Source organism: Rhinolophus ferrumequinum, chromosome 8 (assembly GCF_004115265.2).
Source record: "Rhinolophus ferrumequinum isolate MPI-CBG mRhiFer1 chromosome 8, mRhiFer1_v1.p, whole genome shotgun sequence".
Classification (NCBI taxonomy): Eukaryota; Metazoa; Chordata; class Mammalia; order Chiroptera; family Rhinolophidae; genus Rhinolophus; species Rhinolophus ferrumequinum.
The window spans coordinates 83,086,386-83,107,872 of record NC_046291.1 but is presented as its reverse complement, the minus strand read 5'-3'; the positions used below and the strand labels follow the sequence as shown (position 1 = coordinate 83,107,872).

General features: G+C 34.0%; 1 protein-coding gene across 4 annotated transcripts in view; it reads left to right on the top strand.

Annotated features, from left to right (window-relative positions):
* Positions 1-910: 910 nt before the first annotated feature.
* Positions 911-21,487, top strand: part of RAB3GAP1 (RAB3 GTPase activating protein catalytic subunit 1) — an 83,299-nt gene continuing 62,722 nt past the window's right edge. For 3 of the 4 annotated variants that reach the window (XM_033111719.1, XM_033111718.1, XM_033111721.1), the window contains exons 1-3: positions 911-977; positions 1,080-1,135; positions 5,226-5,301. In XM_033111719.1, coding sequence (XP_032967610.1) covers positions 960-977; positions 1,080-1,135; positions 5,226-5,301 — 150 coding nt within the window. In that variant the 5' untranslated portion in view covers positions 911-959. Of the gene's footprint in view, positions 978-1,077; positions 1,136-5,225; positions 5,302-17,553; positions 17,645-21,487 lie in introns of those variants that run through there. The other variant, XM_033111720.1, reaches the window with a different exon arrangement.

Genomic DNA, 21,487 nt, shown 5'->3' with positions numbered 1-21,487 from the left:
CAGCACCTAGCTTAGTGCTCTGCAATCAATAAAAAGAGGATGAATGAAAACAAACTCAATGTACTTTAGTTCTTTTTTATTTATTTATTTATTCTAAATATAGTTGGTATACAATCTTATATTAGTTATATTAGTTTCGAGTATACAATATAGTGATTTGACATTTTTATACCTTACATGTGATCACCCCAAAAATTCTCGTAATCATCTGTCATTGTGTAAACTTAATACTGTCGACTATATTCCTCTCCCCCTTTTCACCCATTCCCCTCCACCTCCCTTCTGGTAACCAACCATCCCCTTGGTCTCTGTTTCTATGATTCTGTTTGTTTTTGTTTTTATTGGGGGAATATTGGTGAACAAGTGTGTTTCCCCAGGGCCCATCAGCTCCAAGTAGTTGTCCTTCAATCTACTTGTGGAGGGCACAGCTCCCTGTCCCATGTGGGATTGAACCCTCAAACCTGCTGTTCAGCACTTGCACTCTAACCAACTGGGCCAGTAGGCCACCCTTCTATGATTCTGTTTTAGTTTGCTCGTTTTGCTTCTAGATTCCACGTATAAGTGGAATCATGATTATCTTCCTCTGCCTGACTTATTTCATTCAGCATAATACCCTCTAGATCCATCCATGTAGTCACAAATGGCAAGATTCCATTCTTTTGCCTTAGGCTTTTTAATTCAATCTCATCCATGGATATCTACAGCCTTGTTTTATCTTTGCTTCTGTTCCCTTCCTGAATTCATTCCTTTACAGGAAAATTTCAAGTTCAAAGCATTTTATAAAAACCTAATTATTTTAGCCTGTGAAGACTTTTTCTAAAGACTCACTAACAGACCGCTGCGCTTCAGAGGGCGGGGCTTTTCGCAAGCCCCGCCCACTCTCCTCCCTTCTTTTCCTCCTCCCCTTGCCCTCCCGCTCTTCTTCCCAACATCCCTAGCGCTCGCCGGCGTTCTTCAAGATGGCGGCTGACAGTGAGGTGAGGTGTTTACTTTCTATCTATACCTATTTCTAAGTTCGCTCCTCTGCATCAGCGCCCCGGCCCTCAATCTCTTTTTTTTTATCCTTTCCGCTCCCGTAGCCCGAGTCCGAGGTATTTGAGATCACGGACTTTACCACTGCCTCCGAATGGGAAAGGTGAGTCGTATCATTAGTTAGCAGTACTGTGGGCCCTGGCGTCCCTCCGCGGCTTCTCCACCTCAGACAAACCACACGTGACGCCACGTCTTTGAGAGTACTAAGACTGCAGGGCCCCCGGGTCTCCGCCTTCTCCTTTCTCGGGGCCGCAGGAAGCCTCTTCCGCGTCTCGCGTCTGGCAAATCCCGCCCCGCCCCCGTCAGCTGAGCCCTTAAGATCCGACTGTCAGAAAAAGTTTTGTTTTCCTCTCAGGCCGCTTTCCTTAGACATTGGTTGTTGCCCACCCGCAGAAACAATTTCTGTGGGTAACACTGACGTCCTGTTTTCATTTACGTTTACTCATTTGTTATCGTAAGCAGTAAATTTCGCAGCTGCTCTGTTTCCCTCTTATGTAACATTGATGTACCCTTTTTAGGAGGAGGCCTTCAGCGAACTTCTGGTGGTCGTCCGTCTGCCACACTCCCACTGTCTCCATCCTGTCTTTCAGGATAACTTTTTAAAATAGTCTGCCTGTGGCTTTGGAACGCCTTAATTCAAGTGGTTACATTTCAGTGGGTAATGTGCCCAGGCTTCCGCGTGCCTGTCATGGTCCATTGAACAGCTGAGTGAAATGTATCTCTGAAATTAATTGAAAGTCAAGTTTGTGGAGGAGTGGTAACTTAGAAGTGTCCTGTTGGGTGTCACAGAGACCCTTCGGTTTTCTGGGTTTTGAGATTCGTAGTTAGCTTGTTGCAACATTTTATAATCTTTCTGTTTGGGGAGAGGAAATTTGTCGATGTCATGTCGTTAGATGACTCAGGAAAATGTGAAAGATCCCTGCTGGAATAATAGTTTCACCTGTGGTACCTTCCAGAGAAGAAAAGTCAGTAAGGAGGCGTAACCACCCTGGCAGGGCTTTGTTGAACAGGTACTATGTGTCCAGAATTATAGTAATGGACCAGAACAGAAAATCCTTGATCCATATTTTAAAAAAACAAAACAAAATAGCAAGTAATTACATGGTAACCCAGCTAGCACTAGCTATAAAAATATTGGTTTCAATAAGCATGATATTATTGTGAATTACAGTTGTTGGAGATACTTTCATAGAAAAGATAGAAAATGAACTGGGCCTTGGAAGTGGGAAGTGGTGTGGGTAGACATGAGAAGGTACTGACATGAGTAGAGACAGGTGAAAAGGAACCTTTGGGACTTCATGAAGAAATGCTTTATTGGAGTGAAAGTTTTTATCTGCTCAAGGGAAATAAGATTAATGAAGATAGGACCAGGTTATAGACAGCCTTCAAAGCTAACTGAGTAAAGGAATCTCTAGATTCGGTGCTTTAAGACCAGTGATTCTCAGTCTTTAGTGTGCATCAGAATCGTAGTTTCTGATTATGTCTGAGAGCCCAGATTTTGCATTTTTAACAAGTTCTCACCAAGGGGACGCTGATGTTTGCTTGTCAGGAGACCATAGTTTAGCAGAACCATTAAGAACAATAGTGAGACACCCTTGATTTTAGTGGCAAAGTGATATGATGAGACTTGTTTCAGGGGATAAAATTCAGAGGTATAATTAAGGCAAGTGACTTATTTGATCCATAGTTAGGTTGGTGATTTGGAGACTGGAGAGAAAGAATAAAAAGGAGGGAGGATTGTAAGACATTTCAAAGAATTTAGATAGATACACTTGATGAAATGTAAAACGAGAAGGAATCAAACATGGAACTGCAGTTTCTTTCCTGAAAGAATGAAAATGAAGTGGCAAAGTGAGAAGAATGCAATTTTAGACGTATTGGATGTGAAATAATAACTTGATGTCTTTAAGGTAGAAAACTGTAACCTGAATCTTGGAGGTTGGGAGTGGGGTGAGGAACATCAGAGTACTGAATGGAAAAATGATCACTTCCCCCAGCTAAACATTTAAAATATCCTAAAGTAGAATATTAAATCCTTTAGCTCCTTATATGGAAATACTTGTGAACACAGTTATGAGTACTACCACAAAGTAGGAAATTTGGTTTTTGACTTTTATGCTCTTGTTTCTAGAATGAAACTAGTGTTTTTACAGTTCATGGGATGGTGTTAAAACTTTGGAGTCTCTTAAACTTTGAGTTTAATGTTTGAATGAAAGTTCTCGTCAGTATGTTATGAGCCATACAATTTATTGAGAGGACTGAATAGAAGCCCTTCACTGTTTATCATTTGTCCATTGAAAAATACTGAGTGCCCATGTTGCAAGCACAATTCAGGGCGTTAGGGATGTGGTGATCAGTAAAAACAGATGATGCCTGGCTTTTACTGAATATACCGTCTAGTGGAAGAGACAGATATGAATTAAATGGTAATGGAAATGAGTCTATAATTGCGATTGAAATAAGAGCTGAGAAGGGGAATAAGCCTGGACTTACAAGAGCATATAACCAAGGAACTTACTATAGAATGAGGAATCAAAGGAACTGACCCTTCAGCTGAAATCTGGAGCTTTCAGGCATAAAGTTATAAAATTTTTCTATACTTTCTCAATACTTGCGGGATACAGTCCAATTTTTCTGTTTTAGCTAGTACTGATAGAATTCTTGCAATAAGTATTTTAAGGTGTTCTTCTTTTGCTGCGAAAATTTTATTATTTTAAATTATTTTTATTATAATACCTCATAGTAGAATTAGAAAGAAAAATCACCTGTAAGCCTACCACCAAGAGATAGCTACTGTTAATATGTTTTAGAAAATTCCTGCTAATCTGTGCGTGTTATAAACTTGTTGTATCAAACCATATTAATACTTATTTCTATAGTTTTCATTTTTTCATTTACTATGAGCATTTCCTTATTTCCTCAGATGGCCTTTAAAACATGGTTTCTAATGAGTGCCTATTATTCCATTGGATGGATATACTATTAATTTACAACTGTTTGCTGCAGTTGGACATTAAGATAGGTCCCGTTTTGTTTTGTTTTTTAGCCTTTATAAATGCAACGTGTCCTTCACATGCAAATTTTCCCTCACATATGGATGCACTTTAAATTTTTCCTCCATTTTTTGTAAATGTGTTAATTTCTAGAGCATTCTTTTCCAAAACTGATAATTGCCTTTTGACTGAAACCCCCAAAAGTAAATTAGTATATTAATTAATTAATGACACTTTTAATTTTAAAGAGGAATCAATTAGGTGTTTCAGTTGAATCATAAAAAGTGATTTATCGTTACTATCTAACAACAGAAATGTAAATATTAATGTATAATGTCATTGAAGGAAAAAACCTAATGGCTTTTAATATATTTTGATTAGAATTAACTCTTAACACTTTAGCAAATACTATGTAGGTGTTTTAGGAGAGCAATGATGCTATTAGATTGCATCATACTTATATAAGAAGTCAGCTTCTTAGAGTAATAACAAGTCTTCCGAAAAGTGTCTTTTAATATGTATTTAACACTGCCACTGAGATTTGACAGTTGTCATTTGCTGATATTGAGCATGTTGCTAGTCAAAATTCATTCTTGTTTTAGTAGATCTGCTTGATCATTAGCTTTAAAGATTAGATAGTGAATAGTTTTAAAATCTGTCAGTTATTCCTTAAAGCTGACAAATATAGTTGCAATTTCTTGCCAGCTAGCTGTCTGTCAAAACTTCTTTTATTTTAATGAGCAAAGTTCCCAAATGTTTTCCTTTGGGGGGAAAATCAGAATTCCTAAATATCTTTAAAGGAGAAGTTAAATAGATCAGTTATGTTGAGGGTAGGGAAAAAAATTGTGTTTCGTAGTTATCTTTAAAATATATTAAATGTCAGTTTTTATTTATGTCCCAAATTTATTACATTTATTTTACTATAGACAGATTTATTAATTCTTTAATTTATACTTTATGGAAGGCAGAATGCCTTTGTTGGGGAAGCAGTAGACTTAAACATCAAAACCGAAGAATTCTTGGGCAAAAGAAAATTATTTCCACTTTTATTCCACATCGATAAATTAACCTAACAATACTAAACTTATGGAGACTTCTCTGATAAAAGTGTTAAAATGTAAAAAATACTTGAAGAATTGTACAACAATAGTAACAACTGTGCTGCTATATTTTTAGAATGTTCTTTTTGCTCCTTCCTAGGTTTATTTCCAAAGTTGAGGAAGTGTTGAATGATTGGAAACTGATTGGAAACACTTTGGGAAAGCCACTTGAAAAGGTCAGATCTATTTGCTGGTGTCTCTAAATGAGTGTTTACTTTGAAACTTCTATTTTTAAGCTCTTTGCTGCATTTGGTACATTTGAATTAAATGTTTTCTTTAAGTTATGTATAATCTGTGAACATAAAATGACATCTGGAAGAACTTGAATTTGAATTTGTGGCAAATGCTATATGTAAGGTATTTGTGAACTGGTTTTTAAATAAAATTTTGTATGTACAATGTCATTCTTTGTGAGTGATTTTATTTCTCTTTCTCCTGATGTTTACTTCTCTCTTGCCTTCCCTCTTAGAATCTTAGAAAATCTTTTTTCAGAGTTTTTTAGTTGGTCAGAGAAACATTGCAATTACCAACTTCTTGGGTATTTTCCTCAACTAATGAGGAAAAATCTTGGTCTGACAACTGACTTGTTGCCATTAGCAGCTGTTTCACTCAATTTTTGTATTTTATAAGCCGCTCATGATATTTACTCTTCCTCACCACCACCACCCCCTTTTTTTTTTAACCTCATAGATGTTTTGAGGATATTTAAGAATGAAAATTTTATTCAAAGTTGAGGTGGAACTCTAATTCTAACCTAAGGTACTGGGGATTTTACTCATAAACCATACCCAAATGTTTACTGAAGAATATACTCTGAGAATAAACATAGATTTTCTGTATTTTGCTGAAGGGAACTAACAATTTGATTTTAGGCTTATGTAGATGCTTTGTTAGATAAATTCTTTTGAAGTAAAATTGATCATTTGATTATAAATCTGTTATTAACTGCAATTTACCCCTCTGTAAAGAACTCTTAATATTTGCTAGGGTTTTTCAGCTTAATGGTGATGTTAACAGAATTTGAGACTTCAAAGCATTAGGATTTCCTTCTTTAGCTATATGAATAAGAGCAGAAAAAATAACACTGCATATCGAAATCAGACATCATTTAAAGTATGCTGAAATACATAAATTGGCTTACTGTATTGAAACATTTTTATGATTACATTTTTGAATAAAGAGAAAATGTGCAATTCTCAAACACAGAGCGTTCTGTTCCATTTGAAACGTTGGCACTATTGAAATTTGGGGCCAGATGGTTGTGGGGCTGTGTCATGTAGTATATAATATTTAGTAGTATCCCTTGTCTCCACCTATTAAATTACAGTAGCACCCTTCCAGTGGTGACAACCAAATGTCTCCCGAGGGACAAAATTGCCCCCAGTTGAGAACCACTGAAGAGCTTTAGAGTAAATCTTGAAGTTGTTAATGTAAATTCTTTAGCTTCTGTTGTTTCCCCAAGATTGTTTTGTCTATTCTAAGGTTCTTTATGTTTCCATTATGAATTTTAGAATATGCTTGTCAGTTAAAAAGGATGATTATGCTGGAACTATGATTGGGATTGTATTGAACTTATAGATTACTTTGGGGAGAAGTGACATTTTGACAATCTTGAAGCTACCAATAATGAACATGACACACACCTCTCCGTTTATTTAAATCATCTTTAATTTTTCTCAGAAATGTTTTATAGTTTTTGGTGGAAGTCTTGCGTATCTTTTGTTAAATTGATTGCTAAAAAGTCTTATATTGTATGATGCACTTGTAAATGGGATTGTTAATTTCATTTTCTAGTTTGTTGGTAGTGCATAGACATACAATAAAATTTTATATATTGACTTTGTATCTTGAGACTGGCTAAATGTAAAGATTCATAATCTTTTTGTTTATTCTTTTGCATTTTCTACATTGATACAATGTACTCATTAAATGACACATTTCTCTCCCTTTCTCCAAGCCCCTGGAATGGGTAATCATTATTCTATTCTGTTTCTATGAATTCTACTTTAGGTGCCTCTTATTAAGTGGGATCATACAGTATTTGTCCATTTGTGTCTGGCTTGTTTCACTTAGCTTGTCTTTAGGGTTCATCCACGTTATAGAATGTATCAGATTTTCATTTCAAGACTGAATAGTAATATTCCATTGTATGTATATGTGGCATTTTGTTTATCTGTTGATGGACATTTGGGTTGTTGCCACTTTTTGTCTATTATGAATAATGCTGCTCTGAACATGGTTGTACAAATATCTTTTAGAGTCGCTTTCAGTTCTTTTGGATGGATACCCAGAAGTGGAATTGCTGGGTCATATCATAATTTTGTTTTTAATTTTTTGAAAACTTGCCATACTTTTGGCTGGCTACACATTCTGTTTTTATCCGAAAATCTTTTTTTTTTTTAACTTTGTTTTTGAAAGACAGTTTTGCTGAAGAGAAAGGGCTTGACATTTATTACGAGATGTAGTGCCATTTTCTTCTGCTCTCCATAGTTTATGATGAGAAATTAGGTATCAGTCATACTTTTTGTTCTATTTTGGTGTTTATTTTTCCGTTTGGCTTCTTTCAAGATTTTTTTTCTTTATCTTTCTATTTAATCTAACTATGATGTGTATAGTTGTGTTTTCTTTGTATTTTTCTTGCTTAGGTCTGTTAATACTGAATATGTAAATTTTTTGTTTTTCACCACATTAGGGAATTTTGGCCATTATTTTTTCAAATATTTTTCTGCTCCATCCTCTACACTTTTTCTGTGATTTAAATTATATTTATCTTTGATCCTTTAATACTGTCCCATTGGTCTCTAAGGCTCTGCTGTCTGCAGTTCTGTTTTTTTTTTTCCTCAGATAATTTCTCTTGATTTATCTTTGAGTTCGTTTACTCCTGCTTCTGCTGTCTCCAATTTGCTGTTAGCCCACCTGGTGTATTTTCCACTTCAGTTATTGTACTTTTTTAGGTCTAGAATTTCTGTTTGGTTCTTTTCATAATTTCCAATTCTCTGAGGTTTCTCATCTCTAAATTGGTTTTGAAATATTTTCCTTTAGTCCTTGAACATGTTTATTATAGCTAGTATAAAGCCAGTTGCAGCACCGAGGCCATCTTGGGATTGGTTTCTGTTGACTAATCTGTATTCTCTTGAGTATAGGTCACATTTTCCTGGTTATTTATTTATTTGTTTTGGGGTGTGTGGTGTGTGTGTGTGTGTGTGTGTGTGTGTGTGTCCGGTAATTAATTTTATGGTTGTATTTTGAGTGAAATGTAGAGATGGGATTTTTGTAGTGGTCTTCTGAACTTTTTTTTTCTTCTAGTAAGCAGTTCACTTGACTGGATTAAAACTACATTCGCTTCTTCTCAGAGTTGACAGTAGTTGGAATCTTTTCTTGCAATCAATCTCCTTTGTCACTGTTCCCTAGAGCCTATGCTGCATATGCATGGTTTAGCAGATAGCCAAGATTTGAGGCAGAGTTTATATGCAAATTTTGGGGGCTTATCCCCCTGTTGGCTTCTTCCTTTCCAGAATTTACATCTCAACTTGAGAACTTCCCTGCCATGTTTGAACCTTGCCCTCCGTTACCTTTATCCCAGTTAAGCTCCGTCATTCTACAGCCCTGAGTTGTGCTTGAGTCTAGTGTCCTGAGATGAGCAATTGTCAGTGTTCTAAGAGTCCCTGCTGCTGCCTGAGAGCCTTTCAGGGGTTGACAAGGCCCTTTCAGGCCCTGCCTTTTCCAACTGTACAGTATATCTGAGGCCTGTTTTCTTATACTTCAGTCAGAACAATGGATTGCGAAGACCGAGTGAAGATGCAGATAGGAGAACCCAATTGTATAAAACTACATTATGGAGGTTTACAAAATGTAAAACAATGCCACCCTCACTAATATTTTTGTTCTGCAAAGTATTATTAGAACTTTATTTAACATGTAAGTTCATTATTTTAAGTGAATTAAAAAATGTATATATGTATTTTCCTTTTTAATTTCTAATGTGGGATCCTCAGTAATTTTTAAGAGTATAAAGGAGTCCTGAGGCAAACAAGTTTGAGAACTGCTGTCTTACAGATATGCGAATCTTATCAGATGTAATTCCATTTTTCGATGGATGTCTCCAGTTTCTGTGTCCGTTTGGTCACTTTTCAGAGCCTTGAAAAGCTGTGTTGTCCAGATTTTATAATTTTTATCTGAAGGATGGTTAATCTGACCAAGCTACTTGACCACACAAGACCTGGCTGGGAAATGCCTGAGAGAGGAGGAAATGGCGGTCATTGAGCATCAGCTTTGGTAGCATGCAGTATAATTGGGATTGCGCCTGGTAATGTACTTAATTTTAGACAAATTTCAATGATGAGGTATTACCCCATTTTATGGGTGAGAATGAGGCTTTGGGTGGTTGTAATTTGCCCAAGGTCATTCTGTCAGTAGTTGGTTTAAGCAGCATTATACCTAGGATATTCTTGCTTTTAAAACCCATGTTTCTGTTTTACTCTACCCTTTTTGGTTTCAGAGATTTCAGTAAATGTAAAATTATGTAGTGGAAGTATTAGAATATGTTTCTAAGGCAGATTTTGGAACTTTAGTGGGCTTAATAAAATAGGTAAATTTTGGTGGTATGATCCTGCTTGAAGGCAGAGAAATTAAATAATTGACACGTTAAATTCTTTTTCAGCATTGTAATTTTACGATTCTATGTAGCCAGCAAAAAATTATAAATAAGTACTTTATGAGATGTTAAGTTTAGGTATGGCATGATCTGGTAATAGACTTGTTTAGTGACTCTTATCTCACTGAAAAATTTATGAAAGAATCATTAACTTTAGAATAATAATAGAAGAATAAACACTATAATAGTATGAAATGGGTTCAGATTTTTAATACCCACTAAGTAGATTGGAATGACATTTACAGTTGACCCTTGAACAACATGTACGTTGAAAATTTGCATATAACTTTGACTTCCCCAAAACTTCTAATAGCCTTACAGATAAACAGTCTATTAACACATATTTTGTATATGTATTATATACTGTGTCCTTACAATACAGTAAGTTAAAATGCTATTAAGAAAATCATAAGAGAAAATACATTTACAGTATTTATTGGGGGAAAAAATCCATGTATAAGTGGACCCGTGAAGTTCAAATGTGTGTTGTTCAAGGGTCAAATATACTTCAGTAGTTAAAGTTCATATGGCAAATATAAAATACATTTGAATTACAGATTTTCTTGTATGAGAAACTTCCCAAACTAAATTGTAACAATAGGTCACACTTGGGACTGATAAAAACATTATAATCAATTTATATTCCTTTATTTGTATTCTCTCAGAAAATTTAAGTGTTTTATGGATAATTAGAACGGGAGGAGGTGGACATTTTTTTAAAGCTAAAGTTTTTAGAAATTAGACAGTTGAGAATTAGTGATGAGTGTACAGTGTTTCTGAAATGAAGTAAATCTTAAAAGAGCAACATTGAGCTGTCTATCGTGTTTTTAGGAATAGAATTGTTTAAGATAAGGTTTACAGTCTGTTTTTCCCCTCATTTTTATTTTTCCTTTAAATAGTAACCATAGTGTCTGTAACTTTTCTAGATGTTATACGGAAGGGAAAAAAATCAGTAGTTTATCATAGCTTCTGTTCTTTCGAATTGGAAGTTTTTGGAGTTCTTTGTTGTTGCTGTGTTATGGTTTTTATTGTGATAGGAAATTGCAGGAGATATCTTTAAGGGACAGCATAGGATAGTGATAAGGAGTATGGGCCCTAAAATTACACTGCTTGTGTTGGAATTCTAGTTCTATGGCTTACTCCTTTTGGGGCATTGTGCTGTCTCAGGTAGCGTTAGCTGCTGCCGCCTTTCTGTAAAAGTGTTTGCCAGAGGCTTTAAAATGTTTGCTGAAGTAGACTGGAATATAAACGAATAGCATTACTTAATACTTTTTGCTATAAAAAAGATTCATTGTTTCCTTTGAGCTCCTAGAAGTTAAAAACTTAGCATCTACCTGGGGAAAAAATAAAGTTGTATGTAATGTATTTTGGTGAAAAAGTCAGGATTAATCTGAGATATCCAGATGAGAGGTCTCTTTAGACATTTTTAGTTCTCTTATTTCCTAGTTCTTATATTTTTTTACATCTATTTAAAGATTTTTTTGATTGCCGTTTAGTTGTAGCACAATAGTCTTTCGCAGTATCATAAATAAAATTTTCAATATACATCATGAATTTTACTTTGAACATTAACTTGTATAGGACATATGCCACTAAAACAAATGTAACTACACAAAAATATTTCTAAACAAAAATAAAAAGGACCTAGCCAAAACCATTTACTCAATCATTTTAAACTATTTATTGTAATAAAAACTCTCTAAAATATAACTCTAAAGACATAAAACTGCTATGTGAGCTATCCATAAATCCGTACTCAATGTCATTAAATGATACCCTTACTTAAATTTTATTAGTTGGCTTGGTTTAGATCACATTTTGTTACAACAAATGTGACAAAAAATATTTTTAGGAAAAAGTAAATTTACAAAGCTATAATCGTTTATGGGAGAATTCCCAATTACATCTCTATTGCTGTAACTCTTAACTTTTTTTTTCTTCTGCAGCATACAGACAAGAGGGTGTAACCCAATACCATTGGTAATAATAGTTCATTTGCTGATTAATTTATTATATGTATATATAGCACATTGCCTGGTATGTGCTCAATAAATGTTTGCTGGTTGACTCCCAAAATACCTGATTAAAACCCCCTGAACTTGTGTTCCCTTTGCATAAGATAATACAGTGTACACAAGTCACATTTAGTTACTGGGGGGTTTTGTTAAAATATAACGATGGTGGCATATTAAAAAGTATTTTACTAAAAGCAGCAAGTCTTTTTTCTGGATGGTCAGGTGCATTTTAAATAAATAACTAGTTTAATTTCTCTGCGTTTAGTTTTGTAAGTAACCCTTTTCTTTACTGTTTTTATTTTCTGTGTTTTCTCCCTTGACTTATTTTTTTCTTTTTTCTCCTTTGATTTTAATTAGTAATTTGATTTTTTTCCGCTTAATGAATTTTTTTGCATACTGCAATTGCAGTCTAATGGATGAGTCATTTTCTAAAAATTTGTTTGTAAAATGGCTGGTGAGAATTTTGATTGGATTTTTCTGTAGGGGAAAAATATTTAAAATATATTTTCAGGGTAGCACACAAATATTAATTTTTTCCTCCCGATTTCCGGTGCTGTGTTATAAAAGTCTCTTTACTTCCTTTTGTTCATTTATTTTATTTATCTTTTATTCATACATTTATAGAGTTCCTACTGTAGAATTGTTCTCCTACTTTCTGTTTATCAAAACAACCTTTCCTTGTCCTTCCTTCACCTCCGTATTGTTAAATCCTTTGCCTCCGTATTGTTAAATTCTTTGCCTCTTTACTCCATAGTCATTTTATCTATTTCTCAATATTCTTTGTACTCTTTTCTCCATAAAATGTACACCCAACGACTTGGAACTGTTCAGGCAGTTAATCCCACATTAGATCTCTGAACTCAGTTGTTTACGAAAATTACAATGGAAGTTAGGTTTTATCATGTTACTAGAATTAAACCATTTTAAAGGATAAATAACTCTTTGTGAACAGAGGGAGCTCACCACCATATTTAATGGACATTTTTAACCCAGAGTCTTAGATCTCTTTAAATTGTATACATGCTTAATGTTTAATGTGAATATGCACAATTTTCTTGGGTGATGGTCCAGAGCTTTTATCAGATACTTTAAAGAGCCTGTGACTCGAAAAATGTTAAATAAAAGCTACTATTAAATTTTTTATTTTGTATGCATTTATTTATTATTTTAAAAAGTAATGCATTTTGTTTTGGTGGAATACATATCCGAAGGTTTACTTGAACACGAACTTTTGGGACAGTTTGTATGATGGAGACAATAGATCTGTGTGGAAAGCATAGCTTACACTCACATACAGCACTAATAATTTTTAAGTCAGTGAAATTTGTCCTTAATATCCTTCTACGTCTTTAGCCTTTTACCAGTTCCTGGTATCCTGGCCCTTGAGATTCAAAGCCTCAAGTTTTGCCAGCCACCCCTACCTTCAATGTTGAATGCTCCAAAATACCTACTTCTTTCCTCTGTTTTCCTCTTTCTACCCCATCTCCAAAAGAAAAGGCCGATCTTAAGGTTTGAATGGATGATAATCACTTGACTTACTATTTTGGTTTCATATTTTACTAAACTGCTAAAGGAGAAATAAAACTGAAATCCAAATTGTTCCCCTTCCAAGCAGAGTTCCTTATCCTAACAGAGAATAAAGTTAGTCACAGAAACTGCTTTTGGCTCCTGGCCTGAACTCCTTTCCACTACTTACCCTCAATTTTTTAATGTTTTTAAGAGAATGTGCAATTTCAGAAAAATGTAAGGAAATTAAGTAAACATTTAAAAATTATATGGAGAAGTATTTTGGGCAAGATATTTGTCAGATGACCTAGAAGGTTGTCCTGTGGAGTCAGTTCCCCAAAATTAATTGTTCTCCCTGTTCTTTCCACGTTCTACTTTTGAGCCCCAGATTCTTTATTAAAATTGAAAAAAAAAAAAAACCCTTTAAGTAAAAAAATAACGTAACCAAATCAAGTGTATGTATTAAAAAGTGATAGTTCCTTTCTCATCACTTTTGATATTCTATTCCATTTATATACACTGCACCATTAAAACAAAAGGTACGTCTTTATAGTACTAGTGTAGTAAGCATTGTTGTACATACGTTTGCATACTTGTATGATTATTTCTCAAACAGATTTCTAAAAGTAGAATTATTAGGCTAAAGGAGAGTGATTTTTTTATTTTTGATAAATAGAGCCTTATTTTCCACCAAGATGATTGAATATACTTTTCTCTCCCCATACATGGTATATGAAGGCACCCATTGCCTCACTCTGACACTATTTTCATCAATATGAAGGACTAAAACTATCTAATTTTTATTTATCGTTTCTTGAGCACTGGTAAGATTGAGTCCTCATTTATTACACACTACAATTACCCTTTTGATCACTTGTTAGACACTCACCAATTTTCTGCTGAATTTTAGAGAGCTTTTATGTTTTTATGAGTGTTAACTCTGTGTTGCAAATAATTTCCCCAGTGTGTGTCATTTTTCTTTTGATTTGAATGTGCCTTTTGCCTTACAAAAGTTTATATATTTTTTCGTTTTACTAAAACACATAATAAAAATTGTGTATAAAAATTTAGCATTTTAACCATTGTTAAGTGTACTGAACCGTACACTTAAGTACGTGGCATTAAGTACATTCGTGTTGTGCAAATTACCACAATCCATATCCAGAACTTCTTCATCATCCCACACTGAAACTCGGTACCCATTAGACAATAGCAACCTCATATAAGAGAAATCATACAACATTTGTCATTTTGTGTCTGGCTTCTTTTACTTAGCATAATGCCTTGAAGGTTCATCCATGTTGTAGCATGTATCAAAATTTCATTCCTTTTTACAGCTGAAAAATACTTTATTGTATGTATATACTATATTTTATTAATCCATTTATTCACTGATCGATGGACACTTGGGTTGCTCCTACCTTTTGGCAATTGCAAATAATGCTGCTGTGAACATGGGTGTGCCAGGTACCTGTGTGAGTCCCTGCTGTCGGAAGCGGAATTGCTAGATCATACGGTCATTTTTAAGTTTTCGAGGAATCTACATGTTGTTTTCCACAGCAGCTGCACTATACATTTTCACCAGCAGTATACAAGGGTTCCAGCTTCTCCACAACCACACTGACATTTCTTGTTTTCTGGGGTTTTTTTTGTTTGTTTGTTTTTGTTTTTTATGAAAGCTATCCTATTGGGTGTGAAATGGTATCTCATTGTAGTTTTGATTTGCATTTCTTAATGATTAATGTTGAGCATTTTTTCTTGTACTTACTGGCAATTTGTGTATATCTTCTTTGGAGATCATTTTGCTCATTTTTTAAATCAGATTGTTTGTTATTAGTTGTATGAGTTATTTATGTATTCTGGATGTTAATCTCTTAACAGATATGATTTGCAAATATTTTCTCCCATCCGGTGGATTACCTTTTCACTCTGTAGATAGTATCCTTTGATGCACAAAAGTTTTTTATTTTAGTGAAGTCCAGTTTATCTATTTTTTTGTTGTTGCCTGTGCTTTTGGTGTCATGTCCAAGAAATCATTAACAAGTCCAATGTCATGAAGCTCTTACCCTGTATTTTCTTCTAAGAGATTTATACATTTAGATTTTCGATACATTTTGAATTCATTTTGGTATATGGAGTAAGGTAAGAAAAGTTTATATTTTTAAGTAGTCTCTTTCTTTATGACTTCTAGATTTAATGTACAAAAGGCCTCATGACCCTAAGATTACTAAATTTATGCTTCTAAACGAACAAACAAAACAGAAACAGATTCATAGGTACAGAGAACAAACTGATGGTTGCCAGATGGGAGGGGGTTTGGGAAGCTAGGCTGGGTGAAAGAGGTGGCAGGATTAAGAAATACAAAGTAGCAGTTACGAAATAGTCATGAGGATAGGGAATATAGTCAGTAATATTGTAATAATTAGGTACAGTGCCAGGTGGGTACTAGACTTATTGAGGGGATCGCTTCCTAAATTACATAAATCTAACCACTGTGCTGTACACCTGAAACTAATGTTGACTGTCAACTGTAACTGAAAAAAAATAAATTTATGCTTTTCAATATTTTTTAATGCTTATTCGTTCTTCTAAAGCTTTTTTCTCTTAACATTTAGATACATAGAGTTAATTTTTTGAATGAAATGAGGTGTTAATCTTTTTTTTTCCTATTGGATAGCCGTTTTTTCTGAACTATTTATCGAATATGCTGCCTTTACCATATACCAAGTTCCATATATACTCCTCTCTGGACTCTGAATATTGTGTCTTCCTGTAAATATATCATTTTTAAAAACTACTCTAAATTTATTGTGCATTCTGGTAGGGCAACTATCCTTCATTTTTCTTTTCCAAATTTTTCTTAGCTATTCTTACATTTTTAAACCTGCATATTAATTTTTTTCTTAGCATGAGGATAACTTTATGATCTATACTCAAAAAGAAGCCTATATTTATATATATATATATGTGTATATATATATATTCATTCAACAAAGTATTTCAAGCACTCTGTTTGAGATATAAATATAGTGAATTAATAAATGTTTCTAGTTCTAGTAAGTAATGTTGTGCTTTGTATATTAAATGGCCTTAAATAATGACCATGATTAGACCTTTTTTAAAAAATTGATGTATAATTGATATACAGTTGAACTTTGAAAAACACTGGGGTTAAGGGTGCTGACCCCCCCTGTAGTCAGAAATTTGTGTACAACTTTTGACTCTCCCAAAACTTTACTAATATCCTATTGTTAACTGAAAGACTTACCATTGACATAAACAGTCCATTAACACATATTTTGTATGTTATATGTGTTATGTGTGTATTGTTGCAGTAAAGTAAACTAGAGAAAAAATTAATAAAATAATAAGGAAGAGAAAATATATTTACTGTATTTATTGAAAAAAGTCTATATATAAAAAAAGTGGACCCACACAGTTGAAACCTCTGTTGTTCATGGGTCAAATGTATTGCATTAGTTTCAGGTGTGCAACGTAATGATTTTAGGTTTGTATATATTGCTGAATGACCACCATAATAAGTCTAGTTAACGTCCGTCACCATACGGATTACTAGTTTTTTTCCTTGTGGTGAGAACTTTTAAAATCTCTCTTAGCAACTTTCAAATATATAATACAGTATTATAAACTGCAGTCAGCAAGCTGTACAATACATCCCCATGATTTACTTATTTGGTAACTAGGAGTTTGTACCTTTTGACTTTCTTCACCCATTTTGCCCACCCCCCTAACCCTTCCTTCCACCTCTGGCAACCACCGGTCTGTTCTCTGTCTGTATGTATGAGCTGTTTTTTTTGTTGTTTTTTTTTTGGATTCTTCATTGAAGTGAGATCATGTGGTAGTTGTCTTTCTCTGTCTTATTCCATTTAGCATTACGTCCTTAAAGTTCATCCATATTATAGAAAATGGCAAGATTTCACTCTTGTATGGCTGAATAATAAATATTGCACTATATATATATATCACTATATATATTGCACTATATATGTATATATAAATAAAGGAAATGTGATCTATGTATCTATATATATAGATCTCCTTTGTAACAAAATGGTTAGAGAGAGCAATGTCAACTTCCTAGATTAAATATGTTCTTTCATATTTTTGCTGTCTTTTGGAGTTACTGTTTGCAGTTGTCGGGAGACCAAATAAATACGTGTTGGAATTGAGTTCTGCTAGATTTTTATTTACATACTACTTCGCTAGCATACATGCATATTTTTTTATTTTAGGAAATCTACCTGAAAACGATTCAGTTTTAGAGTCACTTGTGCCTGGAGAAACATTTGGTTTGTTTTATTCCCAAAATAGATGAAATGTCCAGTGAGTATTTTATCTTCTTGATTTTCAAAAAGGATTCCTGTGTGTTCAGATTTGAAACTGCTTGGGATATCTTTTCAGACAGAGTAGATACATGCAAAATACTGTGATTAAAATAGAATCTTCTCGGTCTAAATTTTTTGTTGAGATATAATTGATATACCATACAATTCACCAGTTTAAGGTGTATAGTTCAGTAGTACAGTATGTTGACAGAGTTGTACAACCATTACCACAGTCAATTTTAGAACATTTTTATTACCCCCAAAAGAACCCCATACCTGTTAGCAGTCACTTCTTATTTCCCATCCCTAGTCAACAACTAACGTACCTGCCTTCTACCTTTATAGATTTGTCTATTCTGGACATTTTGTGTAAATGGAATCATCTAATATGTAGCCTTTTGTAATTGGCTTTTTTAACTTAATGTTTTCAACGGTGGTCCATGTTGTAGCATTTGTTAGTACCTCATTTATTTTCACTGCTGTATAACACTGCATTGTAGGGACATACCACATTTTCTCTATACGTTCACTGGTTGATTGACATTTGCATTGTTACTACTTTTTGGCTATTATGAATAATGCTGTTATGAACATTCACGTACAAGTATTTGTGTAGATGTATGTTTTCATTTCTTTTGGGTATATACTTAGGAGTGTAATTGCTGGGTCATGTGATAACTAATCTTTTGAGGACTGCTGGACTGCTTTCCAAAGTGTCTGTGCCATTTTACGTTTCTCTCAGCAATGGATAAGTGTCTTCATCTCTCCACATCCTCACCAACATTTGTTATTATCTTTTTGATTATGGCCATCTCGGTGGATATAAAGTGATACCTCATTGTAGTTTTGATTTGTATTTTCCTGATGGCTGTTGATATTGAACATCCTTTCATGTTCTTATTGGCCATTTGTATATCTTCTTTAGAGAAATGTCTATTCAGATCATTAGCCCATTTTTAAATTGGATTATTAATTCTTTTTTTATTTTTCATATGTAAGAGTTCTTTATATATTCTGTATATAAGTCCCTTATGAGATACATAATTTGTACATATTTTCTCCCATTCACCATGTTGTAGCATGTATCATTGTGGGTTGTCTTTTCACTTTTTTGATGGCATTTATAATTTTTATTCTTACATTTAGGTCCACAATCCATTTTGAGTTAATTTTCATGTCTAGTGTAAGGAAAGCGTCCAACTTCATTCTTTTGAATATGGATAGCCAGTTGTCCTGTCATAGATAGCTTTTTAATATTTGTACTTCAGTACTGCAAATGGTCAAACGGAATTCTTCCACCAATGGATGAAAACTGTAATTTTTAGTTCTATACTAACTGGTTGTGTACCTTGGCTGTACGTTAGAATCAGTGGGGAGCTTTTGAAAACTAATGTTTAGGCCAACTTCAGAGAGTCAGATTTAATTGACCTATTGTGGAGCCCAGTTCTCAGTACATTTTTTAAGCCTCTTAGGTGATTACAAAGTCTAATTAGGTTGAAAATCACAGCTCTGTGTTCTTCAAACAAAGAAATGGGGGAAAAATCCAGTTTTTTATACTTTCCTTATTTTTCTCCTTATCATGTGTTGCTTTTTTCAATAGAAGCAAAAAAAAAAAAGTTAATTTGTTAAACAATAATTTAAATTGTTATTTATATGTAGGCTGTTTAAGATGTGAAATTAGTTTCTGGAAACCAGTAATTCCTAAAGATGACTTGTGTTTAGGCATTATAGAAAATCTCTTTATCCATGAAGGTAGTGAGTTTACCCATCTATGTTTAACCTGTTCAGTAAGGAAATAAATTTCACCAAGGACTCAACATGAGGACTGATATTCATATGTCTGTTCAGGTAGAGAGAATGCCTTTTGGACTGGGTCATGTGCTATTTCTGGTTGTTAGATTAGACCACAGTGTGTATGGTATCCAAGTATATGCAGTGGTATTTGGATAATATACTGGTATTTCTCAGCTCCTTTGAGACACATGGGAGTTATTATAAATATTGAAAAAATGTACATTAAAAATGTACTTAGTAAGCATGTAAGCACTGTTAAATTCTAGGCTGCACAAAGAAGAGTAGAACAGCCTTTGCTCTTCATAATCTAGAGGAAAAATAGATATATAAGTGAGTGATTAGAATAGGTGTCATTCTAGTGATTGGAACAAGATAACCGAGAAAGAATCACTAACTTGCCTGGAGATAATCAAAGCAGATTTTCTACAGGAATTAACATTTAAGTTCAGTTTTGAAGAATAAATAAAAATATACTAAGAAAAATAAAGTAGTGGAGAGCAGGATGACTAACCTTTGCATAGGTGTGAAAGAGAAAGCACACCTCTGGGGAAGTACAAGTCGATAGGCATACATACTTTTAGCACAGGGCAGACGGAAGGTAGCTGTGGGAGATAAAACTGGAAGGGGTGGGGCCAGACCTGTGGGCTTTGCCTTTCTATCGCTGTAGGTTCCTGCCACTCTTAGAGATGCTTGTCATCAGCCTTTTGTGTGTCACGACTTCTAATTATGTTACATTTTTATATCCACTTCAATGTCAATTTTTGGTTTTTGTGTAATATATCGATTCAGTAATGCTTAATTTGTAAATAAAAATATACATACATGTAGATGAATGCTGAAATTTTTTTTTACTGATAGAATACATGATTAAAAGTCTCTGAAGATCACATATAGGTTATGGAAAGCCACTAAAGTATTTTATAAAGGGAGAAGAAACAATATCAGATCTGTATTTTAGGAACATAACCATGTTGAAGAAGGATTTTAGGGTAGAGATAAGGAGACCAGTGGAAAGCTATTAAAATAGTCTGGGCCAGATATTGTCAAGGGCTCAACTAAGAAAGTGATTTCATCCTGCTGAGGTCTTGGGCCCTCCAGCGTTCTGGCTCAGAATATATTTTAGTTCCCTAAAGTTTATTGAGGAAGTTGAAAGATAAGTGGGAAGGATTGTTGGGTTCAATTTTGGAAGATATTTAGTACATGGTGTTCTTGTATAATTGCCTATCTTTTCTTTTGGAAAAAGAGCATCTTCCTCTTCCTTAACATTTTCCTCAGAAGTTAGAATTTTCCCCCATTTCCTTGTCTCTTTTTGAGATCCTATTGAGTTTTTTCTCTGTTGGGTTATATTTTACACACTGTAAAATGTACAGAATTCAGTATAGTTTTGAGAAATGTAGCTACCCATGTTACCACCATGTAAATAAAAATACAGAACGTTTTCATCATCCCAGAAAGATTGCTTGTTTTTCAATCCAGTCAACTCCATAGGTAACCACAGTTCTTACTTCTTTCACTGTCTAATAGTTTCACCTGTTCTTGAGCTTCATATAAGTGGAGTCATACACTATGCATACACTCTTTGTATCTGACTTTTTTGCTCAACATAGTGTTTTTAAAATTCATGTTGCACATATCATTCTTTGTATTGTATGACTATATACCACAATGTTTATCCTTTCTCCTGTTGATATTTAAATTGTCTCCATTTATTTTTTACTTTTATTAATAAAGCTGCTGTGAACAATTTTGTGAACATATGCTTTGATTTTTCTTGAGTATATCCCTAGGAGTGTAATTGCTAGATCTTATGTTCAATTCTTTTTAGAAACTGCTACACTATTTTCTAAAGTGGTTGTGCCATTTTATACCCTTAGCAATGTATGAGATTTCAGGTTGCTCTGTATTCTCTGACACTTGGCATTGTCAGGTTTTTATTTTTAGTCATCCTGTTGGGTGAGAAATGTTTTGTCATAAGTGGCTTTAATTTGCATTTCACCAGTGACTACTGATGTCAGGTAGTATCTACAGTTAACTGTTATTCATCACA